The following is a 15,236-nucleotide window of genomic DNA, read 5'->3' as shown; positions in this document are numbered from 1 at the left end:
AGTGTTGATGGAGGGTTGGTGGGAGTGTAGGTGAAGGGTTGGTGTAAGTGTAGGTGGGGTGCTGATGGAAATTAAGGTCGAGGGTTAGTGGGAGTGTAGGTTGAAGGTTGGTGGGAGTGTAGGTGAAAGATTGGTATTAGTGTAGGTGGAGGGCTGGTGGTTATATAGATGAAGGGTTGATGGGAGTGAAGGTGGAGAGTTGGAGGGAATGTAGGTGTAGCGTTGGTTGGAAGTATAGGTGAAGGGTTAATGGAAATGTTAGTGGAGGCTTTGGTGGAAGTGCAGGTGAAGGGTAAGTAGGAGTGTAGGTAAAGGTCTAATAGGAGTTTAGTTGGAGGGCTGGTGGTAGTGAAGGTGGTGGTATTGTGTATGTAGTTCGGTTGGTGGTAATGTAGGAGAAAGGTTGGTGGGAGTGAAGGTGGAGAGTTGGGTGGAGTGTAGGTGGATGGTTGATGGGAGTGTAGGTGGAGTGTTTGTGGGAGTGAAGGAGGTTTGGTGGCTTGGGGGGAGTGTAGGTGGAGGGTTGGGGGGAGTTTAGGTGGAGGGTAAGTATGAGTGTAAGTGGAGGGTAATTGGGAGTGTAGGTGAAGGGTTTTTGGGAGTGTAGTAGGAGGGTTGGTGGGAGTGTATGTGGAGGTTTAGTTATAGTGCAGATACATTGTTGGTGTTAGTGTAGGTAGAGGGCTGATGGCAGTGTAGGTGAAGGGTTGGTGGGAGTGTAGGTGAAGGCTTGGTGGGAGTGTAGGTGAAGGGTTGATGGAAATGTAAATGGAGGCTTTGGGGGAAGTAAAGGTGTAGGGTAAGTAGGAGTGTAGGTAAAGGGCACGTTGTAGTGTAGGTGGTGGTGTTGTATGTGTAGTTTGGTTGGTGGGAATGTAGGAGAAAGGTTGTTGGGAATGTAGGTGGAGAGTTGGGTGGAGTGTAAGTGGAGGGTTGATGGGAGTGTAGGTGGAGGATTGCTGGGAGTGTAGGTGGAGGGCTGGTGGGAGTGGAGGTGAAGGTTGGTAGTATTTAAGGTGAAGGGTTCGTGGTAGTGTAGGTGAAGGGTCGGTAGAAGTGTAAGTCGAGGGTTGATCGTAGTGTAGGAGAAGGGTTGTTGGTAATGGAGGTGAAGGGTTGCTAAGTGTAGGTGGACGGCTGGTGGTAGTGTAGGTGGAAGGATGTTGGCAGTATAGGAAGAGGGTTGGTGGATGTGATATGGAGTGATGGAAGTAACGTAGGTGGAGGGTTGGTGGTAGTGTAGGTGCAAGGTTGATGGTTGTGTAGGTGAATAGTTGGTGGTAGTGTGGTTGGAGGTTTAGCTAAAGTGCAGATACATTGTTGGTGTTAGTGTAGGTAGAGGGCTTGGTGGGAGTGTAGGTGAAGGGTTGGGGTGAGTGTAGGTAGGGTACTGATGGGGGGTGTAGGTCGAGGGTTAGTGGAGATGTAGGTTGAGGGTTGGTGAGAGTGTGGGTGCAAGGTTGGTGTTGTTGTTGGGGGGGTGGGTGGGTGGGGTTGTGTAGTGGTAGGGTGTGTGTGGTGTGTGTAGGTGGAGTGGGGGTGTAGTGTTTGTGGGGTGTAGGTAGGGGTGTGAGTTGAGGGTTAGTTGGTGTGTTTGTGTTGTGTGTAGTTGAGTGGGGGTTGTGGTATATGTTGTGGTGTGGGGTGTAGTGGTGGTTGTGGGAGTGTGGTGGAGTGGTTTGGTGGGGTGGGTGGTTGGTTGTGGGGTGGGGTTGTGTGGGTGTTTGTGGGGGTGGTGTTGTGGGTGTGTTGGTGGGGGTGTGGGTGGGGGTGTTTGTGGGTGGGTGGGGTGGGTGGTGGTGTGTAGGAGGTGTGTGGGTGGGGTGTGTGGTTGTGTGTGGGTGTGGTGTGTGTTGGTGGTGTTGGGGGTGTGTGGGGTGTGTGTGGGGTGTTGTGTGGGTGGGGTGGTGTGGTGGGGGTGTGGGTGTGTGGGTGTGGGTGGTGGGTGTGGTGGTGGGTGTGGGTGGTGGTGTTTGTGGGTGTGGGTGTGGTGGGTGTTTGTGGTGTTGTGGTGTGGTGTGTAGGGTGGGTGTGGTGTGGTGTGTGTGGTGGTGTGGTGGGTGGTGTGGGTGTGGGGTGTGGTGGGTGGTGTGTGTGTGTGGTGTGTTGGGGTGGTGGGTGTTGTGGGTGTGGTGTGTTGGTGTGTGTGGTGGGTGTGTGTGTGTGGGGGTGTGGGTGGGGTGTGGGTGTGTGTGGTGGGGGTGTGTGGTGGGGTGTGGGTGGTGTGGTGGGTGGTGTGTGTTGGTGTGTTGTGTTGTGTGTGGTGTGGGTGGTGGGGTGTTGGTGGGTGGGTGGTGGTGTGTGGTGGTGTGTTTGTGTAGTGTGTTGGTGGGTGGTTGTGTGGTGGGGTGGTGGTGTGGTGGTGGTGTGGGTGGTGTGGTGTGGTGTGTTTGTGTGGTGGGTGTGGTGGTTGTGTGTGTGGGTGGGTGGGGGGGTGTTGGTGGGTGTGTGGTGTGGTGTGGGTGTGTTGGTGGGTGTGTTGTGTGGTGTGTGGTGGTGTGTTTTGTGGTGTGTGTGTGTGTGTGTTGTTGGTGTGTGGGTGGGTGTTTGTGGGTGTGTGTTGTGGTTGTGTGTGGTGTGTGGTGTGTTTGTGGTGTGTGTGTGTGGGTGTTTGTGGGGTGTGTTGTGTGGTGGGTGTTGGTGTGTGGTGGGTGTGTGGTGTGGGTGTGTGTTGTGGTGGGGGTGTTTGTGTGTGGTGTGTGGTGGTGTGTGGTGGGTGTGGTGTGGTGTGGTGTGGTGTGTGTGTGTGGTGTTGGTGTGGTGGTGGGGTGGTGTGTGTAGTGTGGTGTGTGGTGTGGGTGTTGTGGGTGTGTGTGTGTGGTGTGTGTGGGTTGTGGGTGTGTGGTGGTGGTGGTGGTGGTGGTGTGTGGTGTTGGTGGTGTGTGGTGGGTGTGTGTGTGTGGTGGTGGTGTGGTGTGTGTTGTGGGTGGTGGTGTGGTGTGTGGGGGTGTGGTGGGTGGGTGGGGTGTTGGTGGGTGGTGGTGGGAGTGTGGTGGTGTGTGTTGGTGGGTGTGGGGTGTGTGTGTGGGGGGTGTGTGTGGGGGTGTTGTGGTGTGGTGTGGGGGTGTGGTGGGTGTTGTGGGTTGTGGGTGTGTTTGTGGGGGTGTGGGGTGGGTGGTTGTGGTGTGGTGGTGTGGTGTGTGTGGTGGTGTGGTGGGTGTGTGTGTGTGTTGGGTTGTAGGTGGTTGGTGGTGTGTGGGGGGTGGGGTGTTGGTGGTTATGGTGGTGGTTGGTTGTTGGTGGGGTGTGTGTGTGTGTGTGTGGGGTGTGTTGTGTGTTGTGGGTGGAGGTTGTTGGTGGTGGGTGTGTGGTGTGTGTGGTGGGGTGTTTGTGTGAGTGTAGGTGGGTGTTGGTGGGTGTGTGGGGGGTGGTGTGTGGGGGTGTGTGGTGTGTGTGGGTGGGTGTGGGTGTGGGAGTGGTGGGTGGTGTGGGTGGTGTGGGGGTGTGTGTTGTGGGGTGGTTTGTGGGTGTGTGGGTGTGTGGTTGTGGGTGTGGTGTGTGTGGTGTGTGTTGGTGGGGGGTGGTGGGTGTGGTGTGTTGGGTGGGGGTGGTGTGGTGGTGGTGGTGTGGGTGGTGTGTTGTGGTGGGGGTGGGGTGGTGTGGGGTGGTGTGTTTGTTGGTGGGGGTGTGTGTGGTGGGTGTTGTGTGGGTGTGTGGTGGGTGTGTGGGGTGTGTGGTGGTGTGTTTGTGGGGTGTGGGTGTGGTGGGTGTGTGGGTGGTGTGGTGGGTGTTGTGTTGTGGTGGTGGGTTGTGTAGTGTGTGGTGGTGTTGGTGGGGGTGTGTGGTGGTGGTGGGTGGGGTTGTTGTGTGTGGGTGTTTGTGGGGTTGTAGTGTGGTGTGGTGTGGTGGTGGGGTGTGTGTGGTGGGTTGTGTGTGGTGGGGTGTGTGTGGTGGGAGGGGTGTAGTGGTGTGTTTGTGTTTGTGGTGTGGTGGGGTGTTTGGGTGGTGTGTGGGTGGTGTGTGTGTGGTGTGTGTTTGTGTGTGGTGTGGGTGGGAGTGGGGTGTGGGGTAGTGGGTGGAGTGTTGGGTGTGGTGGTGTGGTGGTGTGTTTTGTGGGGTGGTGTGTGGTGTGTGTGTGGTGTGGTGTGGTGGGTGGTGTGTGTTGGGGTGGTGGGTGGGGTGTTTGTGTGTGTTGTGTGTGGTGGGTGTGGGTGTGGTGTTGGTGGTGTTGTGTGGTGTTGTGGGTGGTGTGGTGGTGTGTTGGTGTGGGTGTTGGTGGTGTGTGTGTTGGGTGTGGGTGTGTGGTGGGTGTGTGTGTGGTGTGGGGGGGTGTGTGTTGGGTGTGTTGTGTTTGGTGGGTGGTGGTGTGGGTGTGGTGTGTGGTGGTGTGGTGTGTGTGTGGGGTGGTGTGTGTTGGGTGGTGTTGTGGTGGGTGGTGGTGGTGTGTGGTGTGGTGGTGTGTGTGGTGGTGGTGTGGTGTGTGTGGTGTGGTTGGTGGTGTGTGTGGGGTGTGGTGGTGTGTGTTGTGTGTGGTGGTGGTGTGGGTGGGTGGGTGGTGGTGGTGTTGTGGTGTGGTGTGTTGGTGGGGTGTTGGTGGTGGTGGTGGTGTGGGGTGTGTGTGGTGTGTGTTTTGGGTGGTGTGGGGGGGGTGTTGGGTGGTGTGGTGGTGTGGTGGGGGGGTGTGTGTGGGTGTGTGGGGTGTGGTGTGTGGTGGGGTGTGTGGTGTGTGGTGTGTGTGGGGGGTGGTGTTGTTTGTGGTGGGGTGTGGTGTTTGGGTGTGTGTGGTGTGGGGTGGGTGGTGGTGGGTGGTGGGTGGGGGTGTGGGGTGGTGGGGTTTGGGGGGTGGTTGGTGGGTGTGTGTGTGTGTGGTGTGTTGGGGGTGGGTTGTGGTAGTGTGGGGTGGTGTGGGTGGTGTGTGTGTGGTTGTGTGTGGTGGTGGTTGTGGTGTGGTGTGTGGTGTGTGTGTGGGGGTTGGGGGGTGGGTTGTGTTTGGTGTTGTGTGTTAGTGTGTGGTGGTTGGGGGTGTGGTGTGGGTGGGTGTGGGGTGTAGGGGGTGTGGTGTGGGTTGTGTGGTGGGTGTTTGGTGGGTGTTGTGGTGGTGGGGTGTGTGGGTGGGGGGTGTGGTGGTGGGTGGGTGGTTGTGGGTGGTTTGTGGGGGTGTGGTGGGGTGGTGGTGTGGGGTGTGGGTGTGTGTGGTGGGTGGGTGTGTGGGGGGGGGTGTTTGTGTGGGTGGTTGGTGGTGTGGGGTGTGTGGTGGGAGTGTGTGGTGGGTGTGGTGTGGGGGTTGTTGGGTGGGTGGTGTTGTGTGGGTGGTGTGTGGGTGGGGTGGTTGGGTGGGTGTGTGTTGGGTGTGTGGTGGGTGTGTGGTTGGGTGTTGGGGGTGTGGGTGGGGGTGGGTGGTGTGTTGTGTGGGGTGGGTGTGTGGGGGGGTGGGGTGTGGGGTGGTTGGTGTGGGGTGGGTGGTGGGGTGTGGTGGGTGTGGTGGTGTGTGTTGGTGGTGTGTGTGGTGTGTGGGTGTAGGTGGGTGTGTTTGTGGGAGTGTTGTGGGGGTGTTGTGGGTGTGGTGTGTGGGGTGTGTGGTGGGTGTGTTGTGGTGTGTGTTGTGGGGTGTGGTGGGGGGTGTGTTTGTGGGGTGTGGGTGGGGTGGGGGTGTGGTGTGTGTGGTTGGTGGTTGGTGGGTGTGTGGGTGTGGGGGTGTGGGGTGGTTGGTGGTTGTGGTTGTGGGTGTGTGGGTGGGGTGGTGTGTGGTGTGGTGGTGTTGTTGTGGGGGGTTGGGTGTGTGTTGGTGGGGGTGTGTGGGTGTGTGTGGGAGTGTTGGTGGTGTGTTGTGTGTGTGTGTGTGGTGTGGTGTGTGGGTGGTTGTGGGTGGGGTTGGTGGGTGTGGTGTGTGGTGGGGGTGTGTTTGTGGGGTGGTTGTGGGTGTGGTGGGGTTGTGGGTTTGGGTGGGTGGGTGGTGTGTGGTGGGGAGTGTGGTGTGGGTGGTGTGGGTGGTGTTGTAGTGTTGTGGTTGTGGGTGGTGTGTGTGTGGGTGGAGTGTTTGTGGTGAGTGTTGGTGGTGTGGTTGGGTGGGTGTTGTTTGGAGTGTGTGTTGGTGTGTGGTGTGTTGTGGGGTGTGTGGGTGTTTGTGGGTGGTGTGGGTGGGGTGTTTGTGTGGAGTGTAGGTGGTGGTGTTGTGGGTGTGTGGGTGGGTGTTGTGTGGGTGGGTGGGTGGTGGGTGGGGTGGGGTGTGGGGTGTAGGTGTGGGTGGTGTGGGTTGTGTGTGTAGGTGGTGTGTGGTTGTGGGGGGGGGGTGTGTTGTTGTGGGTGTGTTGGGTGTGGTTGGTGGTGTGTGTGTGTTGTGGGTTGGTTGGGTGGTGGTGGTGGGTGTTGTGGTGTTGTTGGTGGGTGGGTGTGTGGGTGTAGTGGTGTGTGTTTGTGGTGGTGTAGGTGGTGTGTTGTGTGTGTGGTGTTTGTGGGGGTGGTTGTGTGGTGGGTGGTTTGTGGTGGGTGTGTGTGGTTGTGGGTGTGTGTGGTGTTGGGGGTGTATGTGGTGGTGTTGGTGGGTGTGTGTGGTGGGTGGTTTTGGGTGGGTGGTTGTGGGGTGTGGGTGTGTTGATGGGGTGGGTGTGGTGGTGGTGGGTGTGGGTGTTTGGTGGGTGGGTGTTTGTGGTGTGTGGTGTGTGGTGGTGTGTGTGGTTTGTTTGGTGGTGGGTTGGTGGGGGTTTGGTGGGAGTTGTGGTGTTTGTGTTTGTGGGTGTGTAGGTGGGTGGGTTGTGGGGTTTAGGGGTGGGTGGTGGTGGTGGTGGTGTTTGTTGGTTGTGGTTTGTGTGGTGGTGGTGGTGTGGAGGTGGTTGTGGTGGTGTGGGTGGGGTGGTTGGTGGTGGTGTGGGTTGTGTGGGTGTTGGTGGGGTGTTGTGGTGTTGTTTGTGGGTTTGGGGTGGGGGGTGTTTTGGGTGGTGTGGGTTGTGTTGTGTGGTGAGTGTGTGGTTGTGTGGTGTTGTTGGTGTGGTGTGGTGGGTGTGTGTGTGTGGTGTGGTTGGGTGTTTGTTTGGATTTGTGTGGTTGGGTGTGTGTGGGGAGTGTGGGTGGTAGTGGGGTTGGTGGGGTGGGTGGTTGGGTGGGTGGTGGGTTGGTGGTGGGTTTGGGGTGGTGTTTGTGGTGGTGTGGGGGGTGTGTGGTGGAGTGTGGGGGTTTGTGGTGTGTAGGTGTGTGTGTGGGTGTGGGTGTTGGGTGGGAGTTTGGGGGTGTGTGTTGTGTGTTTGTGGGGTGTGGTGGAGGTGGGTGGTTGGTAGGGTGGTTGGGTGGGTGGTGTGTGGTGTGGGTGTGTTGGTGTGTGTGGGGTGTGGGTGGTGTGTTGTTGGAGTGTTTGTGGGGGGTTGGTGGTGTTTGTTGTGGTGTGTTAGGTGGGTGGTGTTTGTGGTGGTGGAGTTGGGTGGTGGTGGGTGTTTGGTGGTTGTGTAGGTGAATGTTTGTTGGAGTGTTGGTGAAGTGTTTGTGGGAGTGTGGAGGTGTTGGAGTGTTTGTGGTGTAGGTGGGGGTGTTTGTGGAAGTGAGGTGGAGTGTTTGTGTGGGAGTGTAGTGTGTGGTGAGTGTTTGTTAGTGGTGTAGGTGAGTATTGTGGGGACTGTAGTGTAGAGTTGGTGTGTTGTCGGTGGAGTGTTTTGTTGGCGTAGAGTGGAGTGTTTGTGGGAGTGTAGGTGGACGTGTTTGTGGGAGTGTAGTTTGTGGAGTGTAAGGTGTGTTTGTGTGAGGATGTGTTTGTGGGAGTGTAGGTGTGTGTTTGTGGGTGTGTAGGTGGAGTGTTTGTGGGAGTGTTGGTGGAGTGTTTGTGTTTGTGGGAGTGTAGGTGGGGTGTTTGTTGGAATGTAGGTGGTAGTGTTGTAGGAGTGGTTTGTTTGTGGGAGTGTAGGTGGAGTGTTTGTGGAAGTGTAGGTGGAGTGTTTGTGGGGGTGTAGGTGGAGTGTTTGTGGAAGTGTAGGTGGTGAGTGTTTGGGGAGTGTAGGTGGAGTGTTTGTGGGAGTGTAGGTGGAGTGTTTGTGGGAGTGTAGGTGGAGTATTGTGTGGAAGTGTAGGTGGAGTGTTTGTTGGGAGAGTGTAGGTGGAGTGTTTGTGGGAGTGTAGGTGGAGTGTTTGTGGGAGTGTAGGTGGAGTGTTTGTGGGAGTGTAGGTGAAGTGTTTGTGGGAGTGTGGTGGAGTGTTTGTGGGAGTGTAGGTGGAGTGTTTGTGGGAGTGTGGTAGGTGGAGTGTTTGTGGGAGTTAGTGTAGGTGGTGTGTTGTGGGAGTGTAGGTGAGAGTGTTTGTGGGAGTGTAGGTGGAGTGTTTGTGGAGTGTAGGTGGAGTGTTTGTGGGAGTGTAGGTGGAGTGTTTGTGGGAATTTAGGTGGGTGTTTGTGGGAGTGTAGGTGGAGTGTTTGTGGAAGTGTAGGGTGTAGTGTTTGTGGGAGTGTAGGTGGAGAGTGTTTGTGGAAGTGTAGGTGGAGTGTTTGTGGGAGTGTAGGTGGAGTGTTTGTGGGAAATGTAGGTGGAGTGTTTGTGGGTGTGTAGGTGGAGTGTTTGTGGGAGTGTAGGTGGAGTGTTTGTGGGTGTGTAGGTGGAGTGTTTGTGGGAGTGTAGGTGGAGTGTTTTGTGGGTGGAGTGTAGGTTGGAGTGTTTGTGGGAAGTGTAGGTGGAAGTGTTTGTGGGGTGTGTAGGTGGAGTGTTTGTGGAGTGTGGTGGAGTGTGGGTGTTTGTGGGAGTGTAGGGTGGTTTGATTGAGTTTGTGGGGGTGGTGTGGTGAGGTGTGTTGGTGGGGGTTGATTGTAGGTGGTTTGTGGTAGTGTGTGGTAGTGTAGTGGTGGTGGGGTTTGGTGAGTGGTTTGTTGTGGGAGTGTGGTTGTTTGTGTGTGTAGGTGGGTAGTGTAGTGTGGGTGTGTGTGTGTGTGTGTGTTGTGGTGGGGGGTGTGTTGGTGTGTTGTGTGGGGTTGTGTGTGTTGTGGGTTGGGGTGTGTGTAGGTTGTTAGTATTGTTATGTGGGGGTGTAGGTGGTGTGTTTGTGGGTGTGTGGTGTGGGAGTGGTGTTGTGGAGTGGGTGGGTGTAGGTGGGGTGGTGTGGTGTGGGTGTAGTGGGTGGTGGGTGGGGTGTGTAGGTTTGGTGTTTGTTGTGTGGAGGGTAGGTGGTGTGGTGGTTGTGGACTGTGTAGGGTGGGGTGTGTTTGTGGAGTGTAGGTGGAGTGTTTGTGGGAGTGTAGGTGGAGTGTTTGTGGGAGTGTAGGTGGAGTGTTTGTGGAGTGTAGATGGAGTGTTTGTGGGAGTGTAGGTGGAGTGTTTGTGGAGTGTAGATGGAGTGTTTGTGGAGTGTAGGTGGAGTGTTTGTGGGAGTGTAGGTGGAGTGTTTGTGAGAGTGTAGATGGAGTGTTTGTGGAGTGTAGGTGGAGTGTTTGTGGGAGTGTAGGTGGAGTGTTTGTGGAGTGTAGATGAAGTGTTTGTGGAGTGTAGGTGGAGTGTTTGTGGGAGTGTAGGTGGAGTGTTTGTGGGAGTGTAGGTGGAGTGTTTGTGGGAGTGTAGGTGAGTGTTTGTGGAGTGTAGGTGGAGTGTTTGTGGGAGTGTAGGTGGAGTGTTTGTGGAGTGTAGGTGGAGTGTTTGTGGGAGTGTAGTGTGGAGTGTGTTTGTGGGAGTGTAGGTGGAGTGTTTGTGGGAGTGTAGGTGGAGTGTTTGTGGAGTGTAGTGTGTTTGTGGATGTAGTGGAGTGTTTGTGGGAGTGTAGGTGGAGTGTTTGTGGGAGTGTAGGTGGAGTGTTTGTGGGAGTGTAGGTGGAGTGTTTGTGGGAGTGTAGGTGGAGTGTTTGTGGATGTAGGTGGAGTGTTTGTGGGAGTGTAGGTGGAGTGTTTGTGGAAGTGTAGGTGGAGTGTTTGTGGAGTGTAGGTGGAGTGTTTGTGGAGTGTAGGTGGAGTGTTTGTGGGTGTGTAGGTGGAGTGTTTGTGGAGAGTGTAGGTGGAGTGTTTGTGGGAGTGTAGGTGGAGTGTTTGTGGAGTGTAGGTGGAGTGTTTGTGGGAGTGTAGGTGGAGTGTTTGTGGGAGTGTGTAGGTGGAGTGTTTGTGGGAGTGTAGGTGGAGTGTTTGTGGGAGTGTAGGTGGAGTGTTTGTGGGAGTGTAGGTGGAGTGTTTGTGGGAGTGTAGGTGGAGTGTTTGTGGAGTGTAGTGGAGTGTTTGTGGGGAGTGTAGGTGGAGTGTTTGTGGGAGTGTAGGTGGAGTGTTTGTGGGAGTGTAGGTGGAGTGTTTGTGGGAGTGTAGGTGGAGTGTTTGTGGGAGTGTAGGTGGAGTGTTTGTGAGTGTAGTGGAGTGTGAGGTAGGTGGAGTGTTTGTGGGAGTAGTGGAGTGTTTGTGGAGAGTGTAGTGAGTGTTTGTGGGAGTGTAGGTGGAGTGTTTGTGGGAGTGTAGGTGGAGTGTTTGTGGGAGTGTAGGTGGAGTGTTTGTGGGAGTGTAGGTGGAGTGTTTGTGGGAGTGTAGGTGGAGTGTTTTGTGGGAGTGTAGGTGGAGTGTTTGTGGGAGTGTAGGTGGAGTGTTTGTGGGAGTGTAGGTGGAGTGTTTGTGGGAGTGTAGGTGGAGTGTTTGTGGAGTGTAGGTGGAGTGTTTGTGAGGAGTGTGGGGAGTGTTGTGGGAGTGTAGGTGGAGTGTTTGTGGTGTAGGTGAGTGTAGTGGAGTGTAGAGGTGTTTGTGGGAGTGTAGATGGAGTGTTTGTTGCAGTGTATAAGGAAGGTGATGGTAGAACAACAAAAACTGACGTATACTAGTATTTAACGTTGTAATTCCTTACTCCTGATTCTTGTTTTACATGTCGTTCGTAATGGTATAGTTCGTCTCTGCTGGTTTATTTAAGTACTACTGCGCATCGAAAATATAAACAAAATATCAGTAATTTCATATAATTGCAAATAAATACATGTGTACTAAGTATTTAAATATATGGTTATCATATCAATGTAGATAGATAATAACCATATTTTGTTATATAATTGTGTCCTATATATATTGTATGATAAAACATTTGGTTACATAAGACGTTTTACACAACCATTACCAGTTGATAAAGAATCATCATTGTGTTTGTCCATTTGTGAGACAATGAACAGTTGAGGACGACGGGTAGACAGACCAGTCGGCTAGCAGATTTCCTGTGCTCGATACGATGACTACTCATACCCCTTTCACTCTTTATGTTCTCGTTAAATTTTCAATATGCGCCAGAACAGACTATCTATTGTAAAACAAGCTCTTACGTGATAGAGTCAGTTGACTTTTTTGCCTTTATCCGCCATTTCTATAGGCGTATCACCCATCTGCGATAAGCTTTTGAAATGGTATTAAATGTTAAATTATATGTATTGTTTTCACTTTCTCTTTTGAATTGAAATTGTGAATGGATAACAATACAAATTGAGCTATAAAATAAAGCTAAGTTATATCGCTTCTGAATTTTAATACCTTTCAGCCACATTCATAATCAGGATGTTAGTGGTGGTCTCGGGATAACGTCTGCTAATTTGACCAGAGTCATTGGTATGTTTTCATACAGTATCATACGTAGAGGTTAAAAAAGCACCTGCTTAACGCAGATTAAAATTCATCTCTGCACAATAGTTACATTATTAAAACGCTGGCAGCTATTACGTATTATGAAATCAAAATCTGATGCGCATGCGAATTCTAATATATTGCATTGATTTCAATCTTGATATTGTTTTCAAATATTAAATTGGATTAACAGACATGGTCAATCTTTGGCATTAAACATGTGATATAGTAGTCAAAGGTTTCAGTTAAGGTTTTAAGTGTCTGAATTACGGTGACTTAAGCATGCACACACAAACAACTAGCAGGGAGTAACGACACGCGACAATATTAATTATACCTGTAAAAGGTAACGTAATATTTACAATAGTTAGCAAGCCGATCTACGCAGATCGATGTGGGTTGCTGTTTTATGGAGTATATCGGCATTGTTGAGCTGTATTTTTGTATTATTTATTTTTGTCATATTTATAACCTGTACATTTTAGGACAGACTTTGTCACAAGGTCTGAGAGTAAACCGGAGGACACGGAGTAAAGGAACCAATCAACGGACACTTACAACAATATTGTATTACCATAGTAGTGGTAGAATAAGACACTAAACATCACATCAGAGATGAGCAAGGGATCAAACAATCGTCACCGCAGCTTTGCCCTTACACATGAATAAAGAATATTTCCAAAAAATGGCTTCTCTTTAAAACCTTCTCAAAAACTGTTATTTACCTACATCTGTCGAAAGGTGATTTTGCCATTCAATTTTGATTTTGTCCCTGCTATGTTTATGTATGCTCTGCTTGTTAAGGGTGTTTTTTAACCTGGCTGGAAAGCAGTGCGCCGTAGTCGTTTGGCCATTTTGATGCTGAGCTAGATATTGCTAAGCTTCGCCACGGTCTTCGTGACGAACAGTGAAAGTGGACAATGGACGGTCCCGGAGGTTAAAGGTGCACTGCAGTTTTGACAATAGTATACCACCGATGGATACCACTACCTTCCCTCAAGGCCCTTCACATAAGATAAAGCTAAAACTGAATGAACCATTTGGTCACTGTAAAAAATTATTAGTGTCTTTACAGATGTTCTATGTAAAACAAAGCAGTCCTGACATGTTTAGACACATTTCTCTACCGCATCGTTATAACATCCATACGACGTGTTTTTTGATGGGGAAACACAACTTCTTATTTAACTTCTCACTTTTTTCGTTTATGTGTTTTAATGTTACCATTGATACAGCAACATCAAATGTCCTCGATTGATCGTTTTCATTGTACTGTTGGGTATGTGTAGTATACAATGGTGCTTCTCATTACTGAATACCCAATAGGGGGATGACTCGCTGCAATTTTTTAACAAATGCCGCAGTAGGTTGCACCAAGCTGTAGTGCGTTGTAGACATTCAACGAAAGCGATGACGCGGTCATCGTACAATCTAGCTTGTAATGTTAACCTTAACAAAGCTGGACTACGATGAAAGTGCGCAGTCACTGTGCATGAACCATGAATAAACGCGATTAAAACGCAATAGAACTTTGCATCACTTTACAGCACCACCACGCAATTCCAGGAACTATGCATGCATGCTGTCTGTTTCACTACAGAACGTCTGCATTTTGTGTTATGGTATTTTACGTACTGTCACGTTTTGTTACGTCATAACAGTTTTTTGTTGCCATATGCACCGTGGCTGTCTTAGTAAATTGTTGACAGGGCATCCATGGCAATCACGTTTTTTTTCATTTTAGTATGTGAGAGAGAATAAAAATGGACGTCGAAAGACACTTTTCTATCTTGCTTTCACAGATAAAAAGAGATTGAATTTTAAATTTTTATACACCCCTTAAAAATGTGCTTATGTGATAAATAGTGTAGAAAAAGAAGGAACAAGGATCATTCAACTATCTGTGTAGGAAGTGAGAACAAATTATTAATAAAAAAGGTCCTCGTAACAAATTATTAATAAAAAAATTACACGTACACGTATGACATGTTTAACAAAAATCAACGATGTACAATATACAGTTATTCCAGAAATGAAAACTGATATGAAAATTTATAAAATAAAATGAAACGGAAAAGTGTTTTTAAAAAGAACATGACTGTATATTCGCAGGGAGTAGGTTTTTGCGATTTTTGCTTTGATGTTAAATCGTGGTGAGAAATGTCATGACATATGTGGATTTCTAACAATAGAAGCTATACGGGTTGATTAACTGGTCATTTCCCTCTATATACTCCATCATTAAGATTGTCGGTGTTTAGCAGTAGTAGTCGATGACAGATTGCCACCAAGAATGTGGTTGAAAGAGGTGTTGACCTTAATTTTCCCGATTTAGGGAAAACTTGTAGTTCCCGGAAAAAAATATTTCACCTTCTGTTGGATTGCCGATATATGTCTAGAGTCTACCAGAATAGAAGTTAAGGCAAAGCTTACAGAAAATTTGAAGTTCGGAATTTTTTTTTTTTTTTAAGTTCAGAAATATTTCTAAAAACGTATGTAATGCTTCTCTATGGGTAATGTTAACACAAGGAGTGTTCGTGTGACCTGGGCTGAGTAGTTTATGGTTTTCTAGACAACATGCTCTCCGCGATTCTTTGTAAGAACTTCTATCAGGCTACTGAGGGCTAGTGTGACCACTGTTGTCATTGTTGTAAATACAGTCTACCCTGATAAGTGATATTCTAAAACTAACGACGGCCAATTGTGCGTGACGTTCTCTCGGATACATATCTCTCACTTAAAGTCACAGCCTCCATTAATTCCCAGGAATGCCTGGTCAATACCTTTTCAAAAGTAACAACTTAGAAGATTATTTTGTGTTATGTAGACCGATGTGATTAATTTTGCGTGACATGCTAAGGAAAACAACTTATCGATTGTTGTAGCTGATGTTTAAAACAAGTTTAATCGTTCTACCATTGTCAGGTAAGTCAACAAGGTTTCCGTAAAGCCATCCCCCAAGAGCATTTAAAGACGACATTGTAGTACGGTACATCATTGTGTAAAGATCGAAATACACTGATGATTTAAGATATGAAAATAAAAAATGTTCAATGATATGGCTGAACAGATGATCCACAGATTCTTTTCAATGGAGAAATGAATTAAGGTCACGGATTTCACGGTAATTAAAAAACTTAACGAATCAATAAATTTCTTGATTTTATTGTTATTTAAAGAGTTTGTTTATTAAGACTGATATATGTTATCTGCGTTTCTCTTAAAACTCGAGGAATTCCAAAATTGGCATACTATCTTTGGATAGTAAATGTATCATTAAGTTACTGTATATGTAAAAAAACTTATTGGTGAACATGAATGCCATGTGAGCTTATTGTTATATGCAACTGCAACTGAAAGCATGAAGATTGTAAATTAACTAATTTTAGGCATGAAAATCAATCTCATACTTGTGCTCTCTCTCTCTCTCTCTCTCTCTCTCTCTCTCTCTCTCTCTCTCTCTCTCTCTCTCTCTCTCTCTCTCTCTCTCTCTCTCTCTCTCTCTCTCTCTCTCTCTCTCTCTTTCCCCTCGCTCACTCTCTCTCTCTATCTATCTCTCATTCTTCTTTTTGTTTTCATAATTTAGCCAGCTTATTATTTATTACAATACATTAATGAGAATATACCCAACTATCCATCAACGAAGAAAATTTGTATCACTTGAGGCAAAGACATCACTGTTTCTGTTTATCTGTTTATGTCCTAAACTAATTCTGGCAACTCCTAAAGTCATAGCTTTGATAGAGAAAAAAAATACCATCAGATAGAT

General features: G+C 49.7%; 2 protein-coding genes across 2 annotated transcripts in view; both read right to left on the bottom strand.

The window, feature by feature from the left end:
* Positions 1 to 638: 638 nt before the first annotated feature.
* On the bottom strand, positions 639 to 6,661 carry LOC138336540 (uncharacterized; the record flags this gene model as incomplete). Its single annotated transcript, XM_069286054.1, has 2 exons — positions 639 to 1,301; positions 6,170 to 6,661. Coding segments are annotated over 2 exons (1,155 nt in total), but the record flags the coding sequence as incomplete, so codon positions are not given.
* A 1,633-nt stretch (positions 6,662 to 8,294) lies between these two features.
* The window catches only part of LOC138336539 (mucin-2-like), a 57,011-nt gene continuing 50,069 nt past the window's right edge, over positions 8,295 to 15,236 (bottom strand). Inside the window, exon 2 of the mRNA XM_069286053.1 lies at positions 8,295 to 10,682. Within this exon, the coding sequence (XP_069142154.1) occupies positions 8,295 to 10,682 (2,388 nt within the window). The remainder of the gene's footprint in view (positions 10,683 to 15,236) is intronic.

This window comes from Argopecten irradians, chromosome 12 (assembly GCF_041381155.1).
Source record: "Argopecten irradians isolate NY chromosome 12, Ai_NY, whole genome shotgun sequence".
Classification (NCBI taxonomy): Eukaryota; Metazoa; Mollusca; class Bivalvia; order Pectinida; family Pectinidae; genus Argopecten; species Argopecten irradians.
The sequence above is the reverse complement of the archived record's forward strand: the minus strand, read 5'-3'. Positions and strand labels throughout refer to the sequence as shown.